Source organism: Myotis davidii, unplaced genomic scaffold, assembly GCF_000327345.1.
Source record: "Myotis davidii unplaced genomic scaffold, ASM32734v1 scaffold325, whole genome shotgun sequence".
Lineage (NCBI taxonomy): Eukaryota > Metazoa > Chordata > Mammalia > Chiroptera > Vespertilionidae > Myotis > Myotis davidii.
The window spans coordinates 36,686-57,884 of record NW_006296057.1 but is presented as its reverse complement, the minus strand read 5'-3'; the positions used below and the strand labels follow the sequence as shown (position 1 = coordinate 57,884).

Here is a 21,199-nt window from a genome sequence, read left to right as displayed (position 1 = left end):
CATGTGGTCTGTACTAGAAAATGTTCCATGTGCACTTGAAAAGAATGTATATTCTGCTGCATTGGGGTGAAATGCTCTGAAGGTACCAATTAAATCCATCTGGTCTAATGTGTCATTTAAGGCTGCTGTTTTCTTGTTGATTTTCTGTCTGGAAGAACTATCCATTTATGTCAATAAGGTGTTATAATCCCCTACTGTTAATCTCTTCCTTTATGTTAATCTCTTCCTTTATGTTCATCAAGATTTGCTTTATATGTTGTGGTGCTCCTATGTTGGGTGCATAAATGTTTACATCCTCTTGTTGGATTTATTATTATCTAGTGTCCTTCTTTGTTTCTTATCATAGCCTTTATTTTAAAGCCTATTTTGTCAGATATAAATATTTCTACCCCAGCTTTTATTTCCAAATAAAAGATTATTATTTGGAAATATTATTTTAAAAGAGATTTGCATGAAATCTCTTTTTTTTCCATTTCTTTATTTTAGCCTGTGTGTATCTTTCATTCCGAGTTGAGTCTCTTGTAGACAGCATATATATGGGTTTTGTTTTCTTATCCATTTTGCTATCCTATGTCTTTTGATTGGATCATTTAAGCCACTTACATTTGAAGTGATTATTGCTAGGTATGTATTTATTGTGATTTTATTCTTCTTTATTTATTGTTGGCACTATTACAGATGTCCCTCATTCCCTCCTCCTCTCTTTAAACACCTCCACTCATCCCCACCCACTCTGCATTTGGTCATCACCACATTGCTCATGGTCTGTGTCCATGAGCTGTGCATATATGTTCTTTGGCTAATCCCTTCACCTTCTTTCATCCAGTCTCTTCTCATCCCCTCCCCTCTAACCTCTGTCAATCTGCTTCACGTGTCCATGCGTCTGGTTCTATTTTGTTCATCAGTTTATCTTGTTCATTAGATTCCACATATAAGTGAGATCATATGGTATTTGTCTTTCTCTGTCTGGCTTATTTTGCTTTACATAATAATCCCTAGGTCCATCCATGCTGTCTTAAAAGGTAAAGGTTCCTTCTTTTTTACAGCTGTATAGTATTCTACTGTGTAAATATACCACAGCTATTTTATCTGTTCATCTTCTCATGGGCACTTGGGCTGTTTCCAGACTGTGGCTATTGTAAATAATGCTGCTATGAACACAGGGGTGCATATATTTCTCCTCTTCTTTCATTTGGGGGCATGTTTCTTCATCTCCCCATTTTGGTGCCTCTTTGTGTTTGTTCGTATGTATTAGTTAGAGCTGTTATGATTCCCAGTCTTGGTAGAATGGTCTTATGTAGTAAGTGTCCCATGGGACTCAGTGTTGTATTCTCCTTGATTACCTGATCTTGGTGCTCCAGAAATGTCTCTTGTGTGGGTTTTGTGGGTCCTCCTGTTGTAATTGAGTCTTTATTGCTATTGGCTCATTCACCTGTGGGGTTGACCCTCAGGCTGGCTGACTGAAGACTGGCCCCGACCACACTATAAAGGCTGTTATGCAGGTGCTGCCCACATGAAGTGGAATTCGCTTCAGCAGGGTCTGGTGCCTGCCAAGGTCTCCCTTTGGATTGGCTGCTTGGGAAGCTAATTGGATCTTGTTCCGATACTGTCTGAAGCTGGTCAGTGTGTTGGCTCTGGGCCTTTTGGTAGGGACTCTGGTCCAGGCCAATATCAGGTGCTGCCTATGGCCCTGGGCAACCTGTTTGGAGCTATAAAATGATCCATAGCTTGTGGCTACCTCTGCATATATTCTGATTGGTGTTTCAGAATTCGTAGGATATATTCCCATACTGTTCCCCACAGTGGCTGCGCCAGTCTGCATTCCCGCCAGCAGTGCACAGGGTTCCCTTTCCCTCACATTTTCACTAGCACTTGTTTGCCGACTTATTGATGGAACATTTAAGCCATTTACATTTGAAGTGATTATTGCTAGGTTTGTATTCTGAGAGGTGTAAGGTGATATCTCCTTGTGCTTAGGGTTAGGGCTGCCTCTGCTGTGTGCAGGAAGGATCAAGCTGTGCACCAAGGCTGGCTTTTACCAGAACTGGGCCTGGTGGCAGGTCAGCAAAAGTCCCAAGGCACCCTAAGATCTGCCTCTGCTTGCCAACTGCCTGCTAGCTCAGTCACTGCAAGGGCCTCTGGCAGTGCTCAAGTTGCATGAGTTCAGTTCTCCAGGTAGTCACCAGGTAGGGGTGAGCGGTATTCACCAGATTGATACAGGTTCATACTCATTGCCAGTCCTGGGTCTGAGGTCACTCAGCAAATTTTCCAGGGCATACCAAGTCTAGCTGTCACCCACTAGGTGCTCACACACCTTTGTGGTGGGGGTGGTCTCATGGAGTCATCACGGTGAGGCCATAGAGTTCATCAGGCCCAGATAGACCAAGATTTGGCCTCATGAAGGGAGGGCTCTGCACTAGTTGAGTGTGTGAGGGAAAATGGCTTCTGTCCTAGAGCCACACAGCTCAGTCTGCCAGGAGCCGGAGCTCAATAGGGCAAGGTCGCTGGAAATCGGGATGATGGGGCTGGTTGATTTCCTATGATGTGGAGGTACTGTTCAGTGTTGGGGGAAGGTGGGAGGAGTGATGCCCACCACAAAGCCACACAACTCAGTCTGTCTCAGATTCTGTCCAGACCTCAGCAGGGCAGGACCTACCATGAGTTGAGAGGGTGTGACCACCTGTAGTCCGCAGGGCAGGGCTAGAGAATCTCCCAGCAGGGGAGGCACCAGTTAGTTTCATGGGAAAGTGGGGGGAGTAGCCCTGCCCCAAAGCCACACCACTCAGTCACTGACACCCCCGTAGTCTGCCCAGACCTCTACACTCTGGCCTCGGCAGCTGACTCCAGTGCAGGCAGCTGACTCCTTACTGGGGTATGACCTCTGCAGGGTGGGGGGACAGGGAGCCCAGGTGTGGGGTTATTGCATTCCCCTGGCCAGTGGTCGGCAAACTCATTAGTCAACAGAGCCAAATATCAACAGTACAACGATTGAAATTTCTTTTGAGAGCCAAATTTTTTAAACTTAAATTATATAGGTAGGTACATTGTTATTAACTTAATTAAGGTACTCCTAAGGCTTAGGAAGAGCCACACTCAAGGGGCCAAAGAGCCGCATGTGGCTCGCGAGCCGCAGTTTGCCGACCACGGCCCTAGGCTAATGCCATAAGGAGGGGAGTGCACCACCATCCAAGACAGATGGTGTCTGTGATGCAGCAGAGTTATTCAATACAGGGTTCTTGGTAGTTGTCCTCTCAGCATTCTCCCCAGAGCCACAAACCCCAGGCTCTCCTCCCACAACTCCAACCTTCTCTGATCTCCCTCCGCCTGAGCCCAGGGTGAGTGGCTGTGAATGAGATTTTGTGTGTTGGCTCTTTAGGAGAATGCCTGGTCTCTATCGGACACTGTAGCTCCCTGGAAGACAATCCCCACCAATTTTAACAGCCAGGTTTTATGTTGGTGTCTCTTCCCAGCTCTGGTGCTCTGGGCTATGGAGCCTGGCATGGAGTTGAAACCCCACACTCCTCAGGGAGAACCTTTGCAGCTGAGGTAGCCCTCCAGCCTCTCAGCCACTGCCCATGGGTGTGCGGGACAGCCTTTTTTGTGTCTCCACCCTTCCTACCAGTCTTGATGTAGCTTCTTCGGAAAATCCTTGGTTAGAAGACTTCTGTTTCACTAGTCTTCAGTTGTTTATTTAGGTTGATCGTTCTGTATTTTTGTTGTAATTCCAATTTGGTCCTGGGAGGAGGTGAGTGTAACATTCACCTAGTCTGCTGCCATCTTGGATCCTCTTTTGGCTATTTTTTATAGTTTCTATGTCTATGCTGAGATTTCTCATTGTTTCATTTGATGTGAGCATATTTTCCTTGATCTCACTGAGCATAATGATTACAGTTGCTTTACAATTTTTGTCTACCATTTCTAACATCTTTGACAATTTGGCCTCATGAACTTATCAAGGTTGACCTTTGTTTATTTTTTCTTATGTTGAGTAATTTGGACTTGTATCTTGGACACTGTAAATGTTACATTGTGGAGACTATATTCCTTTGAGGAGTGTTGACTTCATTTTAGCAAACTATTAACTTGGTAGGACTCAAACGGAAAACTCTGACTCAGTCATCAGCTCAAACTCAGTTCAGTTCTTTTATTCTTAGCTGGGCAGCTTTGAATCTGCACTTAACATGTGTGGTTCAGGGACCAGCCAAAGACTTGGGAGTTTGCCTTTCTTGCTCTCCCTTTCTAGATTTTTCCTCTCACTTTCCAATGGCCATGGTTGTCCTGACTGTGTCTTGTTCTTCATGTCAGTAAACTACAGGTTTTCTTTGGAGTTTAGTTTCCCTACTTGGTATCAACTGTACCCAGCCATTAGACTAAAAGCTTAAAAATGGGAAACACGTGATTCCCATCTTCCAAATTTTAATTCCCCTTTAGAATCTGTCTGGTTCTGACCCCCCACTCTTCATTGCTTTCAGGTAGATTTTTAAATATAGTTATTATTTATAAGAAGGGTGACTTGGTAAGAGCTTGTTAACTCTCATAGAAGCAGAATTTCCTAACCCCGTAAGTTCCTGGTAATTCAGATAAACAATGCAGATAAATCACATACTACTTTAAATGAGTTGATTGGAGAGAAAATGAAACTAGCCACCTACAGCCTGAATGTTTTCCTTCTCCTATTTCAGCACTGGTTTTTTATGTCTCTGTTTACAGCATGCCAGCCTGGGTATTATGGGCCAGACTGTAAGCTCAGGTGCAGGTGCATCAATGGGGAGATCTGTGATCGCTTCCAAGGATGCCTCTGCTCTCCAGAACGCCAAGGGCTCCAGTGTGAGAAAGAAGGTAAAGCAAGGTAACACTGTAGTCATAGCAACGTTCAGGTTTTAAAGGAAAGCTTTCTGATTCTTTTCAGTGGACCTTTATACTGGCTCACATCCTTTTTTTTTTTTCTTTTTCTAGAAATAAATCATGTGCTCTTTATAGCACATTAAGTGATAACTGGCCAGCTGACAGCTCTGCCTATCTCTTCTGCTCCCTTCTCTGGGACCAGCCTTTTCTCTAGATATACACAACAGGGAAAAACTACTTTAGAGGAATTTAGACAAAGGATTTTTTTAAAAAAGATATAAAAAATAGAAAAGATTACCCTCAGAATGAAATGGTAAATAATTCTAGTTCAGAAATTACCTGGAACAGAGGTAAGCAAACACTGAGCCATAGACCATAGCTGCTCCACTTTTTTTTTTAACATCTTTATTGAGATATAATTTTTATACCTTAAATTTATTCCCTTAAAGTTATTCAATGGCTTTTAGTATATTTACGGAGTTGTGCGACCATTGCCATAATTTAAGTGTAACATAGTTGAATCATGCCAGAAGAAATCTTGTACTTGTTAGCAGTAACTCTCATTCTTCCCTCCTTCCAGCCCCTGGTGACTATTAACTTTTTGTCTGTACAGATTTGCTTATTCTTGACTGGTTATACCAGGTATACTATAAGTGAGATCATACAGTATGTGGTCTTTTGTGGCTGGCTTTTTCACTTATCATACTGTTTTTGAGTTTTATCTGTGTTGTAGCATATATCGGTACTTCATTCCTTTTTAATTGCCCCTCCATCTGTTGTCATAAAGAAAACTATTGGAACACAGCCACACCCATTTGTTTACAAGATATGGTGTATGGCTGCTTTTACACAAGTTGAATAGTTACCACTGAGAACAGATACGGGGGAATACCAACAGTTGTTTTCTCAAAGGCTTTAGCTTGTCAGCTTTACACTTTCCCTTCTGTCCCCAGTGTTTGGACGTTGTTACAGGGCAGGAACCTGGGAGGGTCTAGCTAGGGAAGGAAACGCTCTGGGCTACTAGAGCAATGGATTGAAATGGAGAACTAAGAAGCTTTAGGAGTTGAATTTTCTATTTTACTCCTTCCTTTCTGTTCTCAGGCTGATGTTGCAAAAAGTGTGAGAAATCTCAGCCCTAGATCCAGACCCTCAGCTTCCAGAGAGCAGCCCCCTTTCATTAACACACACCCTCCCACCCTGCACCTGCACATCCACCCTCACCTGCATCCAACTGCAGCACATGCAAAGGGACAGTGAAAGAAAGAAATGGTTTAGAAGTGTCAAAGCACTTTTTTAAATTCCTACATAAGGAACTACTTAAGCTGAAAAATTTAATGAGCTTTCTAACCTCTCTAAGTCTACAGATATGTCAAGGACTTACCTCTGTAGTCATAGGCCCTTTTGTCTCCTGCTCCACACACTTCACCTGTTTCTTCCTAGGCCTGAGAACTAGTATATCAATATAAAATGTCACTATTGACATGTTTACCATGACCCCACCTCTCCCACCACCGAGATAAAGCAGCATATGAGTGATGACTGCTCTTGGGCTCCTCCATCTCCTAGTAAAGAATGGGTTGAACTGTTTTCAACCACGTCTCACATTTAATTACAAGTGGTCCAAGGTTCTCTAAGATCCTATGGTCCAGAATAAAGCTGTTATATTTCAGGATTGTTCATTCTCTACTCTGCAGGTATTAGGCAGGGAATCCTGATGTCTTTGTTGTAACCAGAGGCATATTTTCTTCTTTCAATATTAGAAGCAACATTTTTTTTGATTTGGCTGTTGACTATACTTTGATCTGGGGAGGGTTATATGTTGCTTTACTTCTTGCATATAACTCTGCCTATTCTTTTATTTATTTTTTTAATCCTCATCCGAGGATATTTTTCCATGCTTTTTAGAGAGAGTGGGAGAGAGAGGGGAAGATAGAGAGAAAGGCACATTAATTGATTGCTTCCTGCATGCGCTGGGACGTGCAATCGAGGTACGTGCCCTTGAATGGAATCGAATCCAGGACCCTTTGATCTGCAGGCTGACACTCTATCCACTGAGCTGAACTGGCTAGGGCAAAATCTGCCTATTATTAATCATCTGCCACTTGCAGACTTCCCAGTCAATGAGACATCTCTCACATATCCAAACCAACGTTCCTGGTGTTGATCAGCAGAATCATGCGGTTGTTTGCTGAATGGAAGAACTAGTTTTTGTTCTTATAAAAGTTCTCTTAAATAGCAAGAAAGAGGCTGAAAAGTAAGGGCAGGGGATGTATATCATTGGTGCACTGAGGTAGCCCAGCATTATGGTGAACAGTGTGGGCTCTGGATCATTAAGTTCTGAGTTTAAATCTGGGCTCTGAGCCTCCCTCTCATCATCTATAAAGTGAGCACCACAATAGGACCCACCTCACAAGTTTTTACGTTATGAGAAAACAATATAATATTTGGAAAGTTCTTTCCTGGGTGTGACCTGCTAAATGGAAGCTACTTTTATTATTACTATTGCTGTTGTGTTAAAGATTGGATTTCACAGTCCTGTTTTCTTATCCAGGCAGGCCAAGGATGACCCCAAAGATAGAGGACTTGCCAGATGACATAGAAGTAAACAGTGGTAAATTTAACCCCATCTGCAAAGCGTCTGGCTGGCCACTGCCTGCTAATGAAGAAATGACCCTGGTGAAGCCCGATGGGACAGTGCTCCATGTAAGAGTTATTCTTTTTTAAAAAATATTTTATTGAATTTTTACAGAGAGGAAGGTAGAGAAATAGAGAGCTAGAAACATCGATGAGAGAGAAACATCAATCAGCTGCTTCCTGCACACCCCCCACTGGGGATGTGCCCGCAACCAACGTACACTTGGGCTCTTTCAGTCCGCAGGCTGACGCTCTGTCCACTGAGCCAAACCAGTTAGGGCATAACAGTTATTCTTAATCTGCCCTCCTGACATCACTAGATACTTTCAGTGTAGTAGTCACCCTGCCCAAGGCTGGATTCCACTCAGGGCTTGCATCCCCCAGGCTAGGATGCTGTTAGCTTTGACTCCGGACAGACCTGTTCCCACATCTGCGGTTTAGAAGCCAGGATCCACAGAACCCCTGAGGTCGGGAGGCATTCCTCGGGTCTCCCTGCCCTTCCGTCTCCCCTCACTGATGGTGCTCCCCACTGGCTATGGCGCTACGACAGCTGTTCTTCTTTGCTGGAAAGGACCAAGCTACTTTTTCCATACCTTTCCCCTTTCCCAACATCCCAAATTTCCCTGTGTCACAAATGATCCCCAGGACGTTGGTGTATTTTCTTAGCTAATTTTTTAAAAAACAGTGATCTTTTATGTCTCTCAAAGATGACTGAAAATCAACTTACCAGGAAGGCAGTGACCTCTCAGGGACGTGGCTATGTATGCGTACAGAACATGCCATTGCCAATGTCCACATGCCAGATGCTCCTGATCCCACTCAAACAACCTGTTAGGTAGTAGAAGCCAACGGACAGCTTCCCAGCTCTTGTTGGCCTTTCCACAAGGTCATGGGAGCAACAGCTACTACCTAATGAGGACCAACCAGACGATCTGCCTTCTAACTGAGCATCACCTGTCCCTTTCTGCAGAAGTGGGAACTGGGTGGGTGAAGTTTAGTAACCAAGGAACTGGGCACAAGTGGCAGAGCCGGTATGTGGACTCAGCCCTGGCTTTTCCCACAAGGCCACACTTGACAGCCCTCACACCCTTTGGGAAGCCATGGTATTCTCTCACCCTGCCATCTCTGTATTGGACCAGAAAGCAGCAAGTGTTGCCAGAAGCAGTGTAAGAGGAATTAGACCGCTTGCTTGTAACTATTTACCCCACACGCCCAAACACATAAATACAACCAGCAGGATCTGTGAGGGCGTCAATCCAATATAAACTCTTGGGGCTACTACAATAGCGTTGGAAATGGGCCAGTGATTATACAAGCCTTGCATTGAACTTCTTAATCTCTCCTAGAAAACTTCTTATTAAACAATGAGGCGGGGTCAGTGTTATGAACCTTTGTGTTTACGCCTCCCTAGAAGCTTTGATTTTTTTTTTTTTTGTATTTGACCTTTCCAGCCAAAAGACTTTAACCACACGGGTCACCTGTCAGTGGCCACCTTCACCATCCACCGGCTGCTGCCCCCTGACTCAGGAGTCTGGGTCTGCAGTGTGAACACTGTGGCCGGGATGGTGGAAAAGCCTTTCAACATTTCTGTGAAAGGTAAGCTAAGCTCCGCGTCCAGAGGAAGAGCTTGTATCCTTGAAGCTTTGTTTATGTTTCGCTGGGTGTTGCTTCCAGATAGGAATGTTATCTGACCGCTAAAATGTCTTTTTGGATCTTTCCCAGGATACTAAGTCTTTACAGTTTTGTTTTGTTTTTATGTGCAGGAAAATGGAAAGGAAGGATTAAGTATATGACCTTCGGGGTCACATAGCCCAGGAATTGATTTTTTGTCCCTATTATCTAGTCACTGTGTGTGTGCACCTGGGAAAATGAATTAGCCTCTCCCAGTCTTCTTTGTGTGTGTGTGTGAATGAAGCTTAGTTTACCTACATTTCTGGGTTTATTGCAAAGGTTTACTAGATATATAAAACACTCGGAATTGTGTCTGGTACAAAGTGTCTGGTCATGTTTATATTTCATCAAAAGCTTCATCATTGTTGTGACTTCTGACTTCCTACTCATTATTATAAAGCATTATTTGGAAATTTTTGAGAATTATGCTACTGAATTAACATAATGATTTTTTTGCACATATTCAGCGTTGTATTTCTCTGCTACAAATTTGTCTTTCAAAATGCAAATTAATCTATGGGGGTGTATGTACATTTGTAGCTTGAGGAGAAGAAATAAAGTGATGGCAAATCCCAGGTAGGGTGGCTGGTATACATGGATACAACAAGGAGTCTTAAATATGGAAGTTACTTATGAGTCCATTTAGACAAAAGTACCTGACACTCTTAGTATATATTCTTGGAAAGGCAGTGAGATAACTGTTTCACCACCTGCTTCATCTTATTTAATCTTTATAAGAAACTTGTGCAATAGATACTGTTATCCCCACTTTACCAGTCAGGAACCAGGCTCAGAGATTTAGCTAACTTGTCTAAGATAGTACGTCTGCTAAGCAACGAATCTTAACTTTGAGTCTGGGTTTACTGACTCCAAACCCTTCACCATTTTAGCAAGATGACCAAGGTTGATTTCTATTTGACTCACTCCATTACTTGATTAGGAATCTTTGGGAGAACCGAGAGGTAATTTCTATAAATGAAATGAATGTAAACATAATCTTTTATTGTTAAAAGGCCAATCACAGCGATACCATAAACAGAGCCTCATAGATTTGGATTCTCTGCCCAGAGAATCCATGTAAACCACCTCAGAATTCTCAGTATTTTTTGGATTACTGGACAAATCCCAAATCTGATTTACTTGGAGTAATCACATTGTCAAAACAATTTCTACGTCATACATGTTCTTGGAAGGAAGAAAACAATATACAAACAAGGCAAATTATATCATTGTTTAAGCTTCTTGTCATTTTGTTATCCAGGGAAAATAAAAATAAGAATGATTAAAAAAACAAACCACATTGCTAAGATTCAGGCGAATCTTATTTTAATGAGAGACATAGCACATGACGTCAGTGCAAGGACGCAGCTCTACTTCCAAGTCACTGATGCATCTACACTGCCATGTTGATGGACTTTCATAAAATGGGAACAGCCGTTAGGTAAAATTGTCAGTGTCTTTAACCAGAGTATTTGTAGAAATAGATACTAGGCTTTATTACCAGAGGACAAATTGGTTCGATGACTCTGGCAAACTGGCACTATATACGAAAGCTAATCCTACACTTACCCTGTGACCTGGCCATTTTACTCCAAGGTATATGCTCAAAAGACATGTGTGCATATGTTCAAAACAGATGTCTGCAATAAGGTTCCAAGCAGTTTTATTCAGAATAGCCCCAAACCGAAATTAACCCAACTGCCATCACCGTTGGAAGGGATAAGTAGGTTGTGGAGCATTCATGTGTGTTACTTTGCTAGGGCCGCTGTACCAAAGGACCACCGACTGGAGTCTTAAAAGACAAAAATTGATTGATTTCCTCACAGTTCTGGAGCCTGGAAGTCCAAGATCCAGGTGCCAGCAGAGTTGGTTCCTTCCGAGGCCTCTCCCTTAGGCTTGTAGCTGGTCGACATGTGGTCTTCCCTATGCATGTGTGTGCATCCTAATTTAATGTTCTTATGAGGACAATAGTCATATTGGATTAGGAACTACCCTAATATCCTCATTTTATCTTAATTACCTTCTTAAAGACTTATCTCTAAACACAGTTACATTCTGAGGTACTGGGGTTTTAGACCTCAACATATGAATTTGGGGGAATGCAGTTCATTCATAACAGTGGAAAACTAAACAATAATAATAAAAAAAATCCTGCCACACTATGGATGAGACATAATAATGAGCCAAAGAAAGTACATGCTTTATGATTCTATTCTCCTAAAGTTAAAGAACAGGCATAACTAATCTATACTCACAGAAGTTAGGATGATAGTTCCCTGTCGGCCGGGAAGGGACATAAGGTGCTTGGTGCTTTTCGGGGGTGGGGGCGGGGAGGGTGGCTGGAAATATTCTCTATCTCAGTCTGGGTAGTGGTTACAAGGGTGTATACATAGATAAAGTCCTTGAGCTAAATACACTTAAGATTTTTGCACTTTACAATATGTATATATCTGTAAGAATGATTAGGAGACAAAAAACAAAATGATTACTTCAAAAGCTTCCTTTAGTAATTTATCTTCTTACCCTTGTAAAGTTACCTCTTTTACAAGAGACTGACACTAATGACTATATTAACATGCATTTCGATGATTTAAACAAACAAGTGGTCCTATGTGATCATACGAGGGAAGTATGACTTAGTGAATGAATTTACTCACTGTTTTCAGAGTGCTCTCTTCAGAAACTGATCTAAGAAAATGTGTATTCAGACTTACCGGACTTAACACTGGCATAGCCACCTCGGCAGGGCATGCTGTTCAATTAGGCTTCCTACTGCTTTATTATCCTGACCTTAGGCAACCTACTCCTCAGTCTTTATTTAGTCAGCCAATAGCATTGGTAAAGGACTATATGTGCTAGGCTTGGGAATATAGCAATAATACAAGGTGGGGGCGGGGAAAGCCCTCTCATTATGGAGCTTTCATTCCCATAGAGAGATATAAACAATGAACAAATAAATAAGTAAAATGTCTCAGTGCCATGGAGAAGATTAAAGCCAAAATGGGGCCAAAGAATGCTGGGGCCAGGCCGGAGAGGTAACTCATCTAAAATGGGGTAGGATTCCCTGATAAAATGATATTGAGCAAAGGCTTGAAGGTCATTTTTACAGATGGTGAGTCAAAACATTAAGACCGAGAGATAAAGTTATTGAACATTGTAATGTCCCCTGAAATCTGAAAGAGTCTACATTATATAATACACACACTTGTGGAGAAAATAAAACAACAATTGTGCATTTCTAAGAAGGTCAGGCTAACAGAGCTACAGAACTCACTGGAAATTCAGTTGACAAACAGTGATTCAGCACCTGGTGAACAAACCTACATGGTCTGTTTAGAGTCTACTGCAGTGTTTTACAACTTTTTATTTTATTTTATCATCATTCATTATGGAGTCCTCTTAGAAATTGTTTCCCAAAACTCAACGCCCACCACTATAAAATGTTAATTAACATCACAGATGTACTGCCTATCTGTTCATGTACTGTGGCTCTTCACAAGGCCACAAGCCATTGTAACAGTTTATCCCAAGAATTTTCACCTCCTTGGTGGGGTGCTATTGTCCCCACTGAGAATACATGATCTTTGAGAGATGGGGAGATTATGCTGGGTTATCCAGATGGATCCACTCTAATCACATGAGTCCTTAAAAGCAAAGAACTTTTCCTGGCTCTAGTCAGAAAGATATATTACAATAGAAGGAGGGTCAGAGAGATGCAACGTGCTGACTTTGAAGCTGGAGGAAGGGGCCGGGAGAGGAGGAATGTAGGTAGTTTCTAAAAGTTGGAACGAAGAAGGAAACATTCTGCTGCAGAGCCTCCAGAAAGAACACAGACCTGCTAACACCTTAATGTTAGCCCCGTGAGACCCCTGTCTACCTTCTAACCTTCAGAACTGTTAGATAATGATCGTGTTGTTTTTAGTAACCCCTCCCCTGACAAAAGAGAGAGAGGATACATAGTCTAGTGCAGTGATGGCGAACCTTTTGAGCTTGGTGTGTCAGCATTTTGAAAAACCCTAACTTAACTCTGGTGCCGCGTCACATATAGAAAATTTTTGATATTTGCAACCATAGTAAAACAAAGACTTATGTTTTTGATATTTATTTTATATATTTAAATGCCATTTAACAAAGAAAAATCAACCAAAAAAAATGAGTTCGCGTGTCACCTCTGACACGCGTGTCATAGGTTCGCCATCACTGGTCTAGTGGGAAGATCGACATCAAATAATCACACAAAATCACTAAGAATAATAAGTCCTGAAAATTATAATGAAGCAAAAGTAGGGGTTCTGTGAAAGCCTAGGATAGCCTTTGTGAAGGAGTCACTTTGGAGGTCAGAGTTGAATGATGGGTAAGAGTTAACTGGAGAAGAGTGGGAGGTGGAGCATTCCTTCCCGAAAACGACGGCTACGAAGACTGAGCCGAGAAGGAGCGTGCTGCTGCTTTGTTAGTTGGGTGAACTGAACGTTGGTCAGTGGGACTGGAGGGTATTGGGTGAGGAGGAGAGGAGGCTGGAGAGGAGGCAGGGACTCACTCGTGCAGGGCCTGGCAGGGCATGGTGCACATTTTGGATGTAATGGGAATCCATTGAAGGGTCTTGAGCAGAGGAGTCGTCATATTTTAAGAAAGCGCTTTGTAGATAAGGGGTTGGAGCGGCAATAGCTAAGTGGGGAGATGACAGAGCAGTTGATTTCATGGCGCCTGAGCAGAGAGCTCTGAGAGGTGTTGTTGGACATGTAAAGGCACTCCCCCTCCCCCCCCACCTAAGAATAAGGATAAAGCCTCAAATCCAAGAACTAATCTGATTGCTGAATTTATGTTCAGTTCTGCCGAAGCCCCTGAGTGCCCCCAACGTGATTGACATCGGACACAACTGTGCTGTCATCAACATCAGCTCTGAGCCTTACTTTGGGGATGGACCAATCAAATTCAAGAAGCTTCTCTACAAACCTGTCAATCACTATGAGGCTTGGAGCCACATTCAAGGTAAGGTTTGTAGAGGAAGGTTCCCGCTGGAGATGTACCAGGAAGGAAAGCGATCCCCCAACACAGAAGCCCCTCTCCTGGCTCAGCCCTCTTGCCCTTGGTGGTGGCTGTAGCAGAGCGTTTAGCTTCAGAGTTTTCAGGATAGAGTGCGGGGCCCTCTGAATTCGGGGCCAACTTTCTGAAAGTCAGGGTGTGCTATGGAACACGGAATACACTGGATCGGGAGTGACTGTCTATATCCGTGTTTCTTTTTCAGGCTTCTCTGGCTCTCCAGCCCTGTTTTTAGTTACTCTGTCTCGGTTGGTTATGGTGAAAGATCCATGTTTATGCCATAAATATGATAACAGGAAATTCCAGGGTTTATTGGAAAGACAAAGAGACCGAATCTGCTTAAATTCGAGAGTGATTGTTGCTGCTATATTAAGTTGTTTGTTCTTGTTCTCATTTGAGTCTTGCCCTGTCCTGCAGGCTCCCAAAGCACAGAGATTGTGAGAGGAATTTGGGCCTGAAAAGTTTACCTTGTGGCAGACTGAAAGGCAGCGGGGGGGGGGACGACGACACAAAGTACATGCTCCTCCCCCAACTCCCCGAAAGAAAACATAATTCCACAAAGTGTGATCAAATGTCAAAAGTTCATAAAAACACTGTTAATGAATTAATTTGTTAAATTTCTTTTGAGGCACACATTAGAGTTCTGTTTGTTGCATGACGATGCATGATCACCATTTTTGAAAAGGAAGCTGAGCACTGTCTATTGGCGCCGCTGCTTTCATTGTGCCGTCCTGCAGAGAGCTGGAGGGTCATGCTGCAGGCGGCACACACCCTCCATGGGCACCCACCCCACAGGGTGCCTGCGCCTTCTGGAAAGGGCAAGGAAGTTACAAAAAAGGAGAAGAAAAGGAGGGGCGGGGGTTAGTGCTACTAGGTGATCTGGGTTTGCTGAGTAAAGTCATGGGATTAGGACTGAACTCTTCACGTTCTATTGTAGACTCAGCTCAAATTCAATATCTGAGCAATTTAAGGCTGAATTGTGGGGTGGCTATTTCCAGCACCGATGCCTAGATCTTATTAAAAGCATGGTGGTAAAAATCCATCGTCTCTTTTTACAAGTAGACATCCAAAACATGGTCTTCTAAGGACTCTTAGGCACAGCCCACTTTTTCCTTACTGGCTGGAAATTTACCATCTGGCGAAGCAAGATCTCCCTTCGCAGGGTCTGTGGAGGAGGAGGCTGGCCAAAGCCCACCGCTCAGGAGCAAGCAGCCCGCACACTTGTGAATGGATCTGGGCACCCCAGACCCCTCCTTTGTAATAATGTGGGCCAAGCCACCGCCCGTCATTGTGAACAAACCCTGAGATTTCTCCTCTGGAAGCTTGCTTGCAATCACTACCTGTACTGGAAAACAATTGAAATTAAGTTTTTTATGTTATCCTAAATTGAGGTTTTCTCCCCCAAATCAGATTGGTATTCCATAGAGTTGAAGATTGGTGTGATTTTAGAATTTTACCCTACACAGGAAAAGACTAGAGTGGAAATAATTAAGCAACGCAGAGATACCTCTGTTACTGTACACACTGCAACCTGGAGTTTCCTTTGAGAAGCCGTATGTCCCTTATGTTAGGAATGGTGAGGCCCTGAAGATGGAACTGCCTCTCCATTTCACTAAGACATTGTCCTTTTAGAGGCCAAACAGTAGTTCCCATCACAGTCGCAACCTGCCAGGTTAGAGAACGTAAAAGGATGCCAACCTAAGTTTCCTGCACTTTCCCTCTCCTCAGTGACAAGTGAGATTGTTACACTCAACTCTTTGAAACCTCGGACGGAATATGAGCTCTGCGTGCAGCTGGTCCGGCGTGGAGAGGGCGGGGAAGGCCATCCCGGACCCGTGCGACGGTTCACCACCGCTTCCATCGGTCAGTTGGAGCAAACAGCATTTATGCACCAGCCGGGAGGGAGGGGGAGGAAGGGGACAGAGGAAGGAAGACCAGGAAGGGTGGTGGTGGGTGAGTGGGTGGGTGGGGATGGAGGTGGAAGGAGTTCGCTTTTGAATGGGTGGGAAAGTGACAGGAAGGGTAGCAACTCGGAGCCAAACCGGCCCTTTATTTGGGCTGCTTGCGGCTCTGTCCCCCTGGGGGAGGGGGCCGGTAGCAAGCCATGGGGCCCAGAAGGAAGCAGATGAGCCTTCAGGAAGGCGAGACCTCCCTCTGGAGTTGCGATGTACTTAGCAGCAGCTGAGCGGGGCCCTGGCTGCTGAGTCCTACCAACGGTTTCCTGTTTCCATCTTCAGGGCCCTGCCAGGCTCCTGCCACATACATGCTTCAGAAATCAAGTTTGTTTACTTTTGAGAAAAATTTTTAATTTTTTCAAAGTAATGCAGGCACACAGTTAAAACATCAAATAAAATGAAAGGCTTTTATCTAAAGAACAGCAGCCCCCACTCCACCCCCCACCTCCTGGTCCTGCTTCCGATGGGCAGCCGCTTTTACCTCCAGAAGCTGTTTCTTAGAGTCTACACCTCCATGTTTCTAAATCAGTGGTCTGACTCCCATCAGAAACACCCCAAGAGCTTGCGAACACTGATCTCTGGGCCCCACCCCAGAGTTTCCGATTCAAGGGTTTGTGATGGGGAGTGCAGCTCAAGAGTTTGCTCTTCTGGAAAGTGTGCAAGTGGTGCTGGTCCTGGGGTCATGCGATCTAAGTCGGGTGGGGAACATCTGGCCCAGGGGCCGTGTAAGACCCGAGAAATCATTTGGTCTGGCCCTGTCAAGGCCTTCGGGATGAGTTAATTTAAATGTTTGACCAAATATAGCAGTCTAAGGTTTAAGTTGATAATTTTGCATGTCTCATGAATGATGTTATAAATATCCAAATGGCCATTGACAGGAAAAAGGTTCCCCACCCCTGATAAGTAATTCATGCAGCAATATTTCTCTTTATTGTTGAGAGAGAGAGAGAGAGAGAGAGAGAGAGAGAGAGAGAGAGAGAAAGAGAGAGAGATTTATTGTTCTCCTTATTTGTGCATTCATTGATTGATTCTGGTATGTGCCCCGACTGGGGATCAAACCCACAACCTTGGTGCAACAGGAGGACACTCTAACCAACTGAGCTACCCAACCAGGGTGCAGTGTTTCTTGATTAATCAACGTTAGTCACTACCTGTTGGCCTTATGTTGTGTTAATTGAAGCCCTTAAATGTGAGAGGTTTCCTTGAGGCTAACTGGGGCTCCAGCTTTCTGCTACCCAGGAGTCCTCCTCTGAAACGCTGGAGTGACCCCTTGTAAAGCTCTCTTTTCCAGTGGTCACTGTGTAGAACCATTGGTGACTATGTCCTGGTCAGCGCTGTCTGGTTTCAAGTTCACAGATGTTTAATTCGTTAGTACCTTACAGGGTAAGAATGATCATCTTCCCCATTTTACAGAGTGAAAAGTAGAGTCTCGGGGTGGTTAATAACTTGCCCATGGTGATGTACCTGATGCAGCACCACACTGGATTTTCAGATCTACTGTTTTTGTTTCTCCAATTATTGTTGTTTTTACCTAGGAGCCCAAGGCACCTTTTCTTTATCCCATTTGATAAAGTTGCCTACTTTTAGTCCATTTGCTAAAAGGCAGGAGGATAGAGAGTGATTTAGTGAGAAACTAGGAGGAACTTGTAGTTCTCTTGCAGGGTTGTGCAGCCCTAACAGAGACCCCCCACTCCACCCACCCCACCTCGTTTCCATTTGACCAGCAGCATCTTGAAAGAGCCAAACAGGACTCCCGAGCTCCTCCGGCGCTTTGGAGGAGCATTGCACACGTAAGACTTGGTTTCCTGGGAACCCACCAGGCAGTGAACACAGGAAGATAACAGCAGAAACTCTTCAAGTTCGATGACAAAGGGATCTCTGTGATCAAAGGGCTCCCTGGCACATGCTCAGGTTGACATGACTCAGCCTTTGGAATATGTTCCAGCCAGGATGGATTCAGAGGTTTCTTGGAATATTTCAAAGTAGTTTTCAAGGGTAGGCGGGAAGGGAACTTTTGAAGGCTCTGTTCCCATCATTTGAATTTTGCTGATGCTTGTTTTTAATTCATCTGGCAGCTGCACAATTTATGATTGTGTTGATGGATTGATGGAACACATGGTACAGAGGACAGGTAGGGAGGGGTGAAGGGTAAGCCATGTTCCTGAAGGAAAGAAAGGGGGGAAATGGCCATTTAACGAGTTACTCCTTTGTACCAGGCACAGGCTTAGAAGGTGTACAGGTGTCTCCAAACATCAAGCTTTTGTCTGCTTGGTGTGTTGGTCCGTCTAACCCAGCTGTGGGCAAACTACGGCTCGCGGGCCGGATCCGGCCCGTTTGAAATGAATAAAACTATTGAAATAAAAGACGGTACCCTTTTATGTAATGATGTTTACTTTGAATTTATATTAGTTCACACAAACACTCCATCCATGCTTTTGTTCCAGCCCTCCGGTCCAGTTTAAGAACCCATTGTGGCCCTCAGGTCAAAAAGTTTGCCCACCCCTGGTCTAACCACTCTCGGAGGCTTATTTTGGAACTTAAGCTTTCAAAATGAGCAAAAGGAGTTGGCGTAATCTCCTCTCTCAATTTGCAAAGTTTGTAGAGAAAGGACCAGTGAGAACGCTAGCATTGTATCAGGCAAGCTGCAGGCCCTGCTTGCTGGTTCTCTCTAGCCTGAGAGCAGCCAGAGCTGATGGTGAGAGCCACTCTCCCAGTGAAGGGAAACAGACCTTCCCTCTCGCTTCTAACAAACAGAGCAGTGTTTCTCAGCCTTTTACTTTTAATTTTTTAATTATTGCCCCCCCCAAGGAGATTTTAGATATTTTTTGTTCTTAGGAAAAATGGCTATTTTGTCCCAATGTCTCCCCTGCCGTAAATTTTTAAAAAAATATATCCTTATTGATTTCAGAGAGGAAGAGAGAGGGAGAGAGAGATAGAAACATCAATGATGAAAGAGAATCATTGATCAGCTACCTCCTGCAAGCTCCCTACTGGGGATAGAGCCTGCAACCCAGGCATGTGCCCTTGGCAAATCCACTGTTTTCATGTTTAGCATTTTCCTTCCTATCTGTCACCAATAGACTTTATAAAAAATATATTTTATTGATTTTTTACAGAGAGGGAGAGGGATAGAGAGTTAGAAACATTGATGAGAGAGAAACATCGACCAGCTGTCTCCTGCACACCACCTACTGGGGATGTGCCCGCAACCAAGGTACATGCCCTTGACCGGAATTGAACCTGGGACCTTTCAGTCCGCAGGCCGACACTCTATCCACTGAGCCAAATCAGTTAGGGCACAATGAGACTTTTTTCTCATGTATTATAAATATTTTTATTGGGTTTTCATACTTTTCCCAATTATCTATTTTAATCCATTGGATGGATATATCAGAATTTATTAAAGCATTTTCCTGTTTTGAGCATTGAGGTTTCTTTGAATATTTTGCTATTATAAATAATGTTACAATGAACATCTTCATGCACATAGGTTTCATCTTCCTTTGGATTCTTTTTTAAAATTTATTGATTTTAGGGGTGGGGAGGAGAGAGAGAGAGAGAGAGAGAGAGAGAGAGAGAGAGAGACATCAATTGGGTATATTGGGATGGTGCTCTAACCAACTGAGCTACCTGGCCAGGGCTGGATTATTTCTTTAGGGTAAATCCCTGGGAGTCGTTATTATAGGGCCAGAGTATGTGTACTTTCTAGGGCTCTTGAAAATATTCCCAAATTGTTCTCCAAATGGGTTGTAGTCCTGTATTACAATTACCCAATCTACTATTAGAATTTTTCCAAGGTTCTCTATTTTGGTAGGAAAATAGTATTGCATGGCTGCTAGCTTGTGTTTATGTGGCAGCTTGTGAAATGGTAGTATATTATTCGAGGAGCCAAGGTTATTCTGTACAGCTGCCCCTTGGGCTGTTTGTAACCTGTACCCTGTTTAAAAATAATGATCTTTGTGGTTTCCCCCAGGTCTCCCTCCTCCAAGCGGCCTCAGTCTCCTACCGAAAAGTCAGACCACTCTAAATTTGACCTGGCAACCAATATCTCCAAACTCAGAAGATGACTTTTATGTGGAAGTTGAGAGGAGGTCTGTGCAGATGAATAGTGATCAGCAGAATATTAAAGTGCCAGGCAACTTGACATCTGTGTTACTTAACAATCTACAGCCCAGGGAGCAGTACATAGTTCGAGCCAGAGTCAATACCAAGGCCCAGGGGGAATGGAGTGAAGACCTCACCGCTTGGACCCTTAGCGACAGTAAGTGACTCCTGCTGCCCCAATTGTCCTGACTGACTTTTTAAAAAATATATATTTTTTCTTGATTTCAGGGAGGAAGGGAGAGGAAGAGAGAGATGAGGGAATCATTGATTGGCCACCTCCTGCACCCCCACACTGGGTATTGAGCCCACAAGCTGGGCATATACCCTGACTGGAAATCAAACCATGACCTCCTGGTTCATAGGTCAATGCTCAACCACTGAGCCACACTGGCCCGGCCTGAATGACTTTTGACCACTTAGCAACCCTCACTTCCTGATGTTTCTTAGAAACCATAAAAGCCAGTTAGTTGTGAATGGAGGCTAATCAGTATCCTGAAACAAATAAGACAGCTCCATGTAAGTGGATTTGCAGTAATTCAGGCAGGACTGTGCTAAAATTTACCTTTTCTTGGAATGGAATGGTTTGTTGAATAAATTAATACCATGAATAAGATTTTCTAAGGCTCATTTAATCTGCCATAGGACAGCTTTCAGGACCATCATGTATCTATATGTACATAGATGGTGATTAATTATAGATGGGTTTTCCCTAATCATAAAAGTTAAATAACTCTGCTTGACAAATATTCTTAACAGATAATTCTTAGAGCTATTATCTACACTAATAAAAGAGAAAAATGGTAATTGGCGTACGACGCTACCCTTTTCATTGGCTAATCAGAGCTATATGCAAATTAACTGCCAACTAAGATTGGCAGTTAACTGCCAACAAGATGGCGGTTAATTTGCATATGTAGGCACAATGCAGGGAGGCGAAAGGGAAAGCAGGA

General features: G+C 43.5%; 1 protein-coding gene across 2 annotated transcripts in view; it reads left to right on the top strand.

Moving 5' to 3' along the window:
- TEK (TEK receptor tyrosine kinase) overlaps nucleotides 1-21,199 on the top strand; it is a 112,979-nt gene that overhangs the window by 65,072 nt on the left and 26,708 nt on the right. For both annotated transcript variants that reach the window (XM_006770988.2, XM_015568658.1), the window contains exons 7-12: nucleotides 4,711-4,839; nucleotides 7,397-7,548; nucleotides 8,931-9,075; nucleotides 13,978-14,139; nucleotides 15,919-16,053; nucleotides 20,119-20,406. In XM_006770988.2, coding sequence (XP_006771051.1) covers nucleotides 4,711-4,839; nucleotides 7,397-7,548; nucleotides 8,931-9,075; nucleotides 13,978-14,139; nucleotides 15,919-16,053; nucleotides 20,119-20,406 — 1,011 coding nt within the window. The remainder of the gene's footprint in view (nucleotides 1-4,710; nucleotides 4,840-7,396; nucleotides 7,549-8,930; nucleotides 9,076-13,977; nucleotides 14,140-15,918; nucleotides 16,054-20,118; nucleotides 20,407-21,199) is intronic.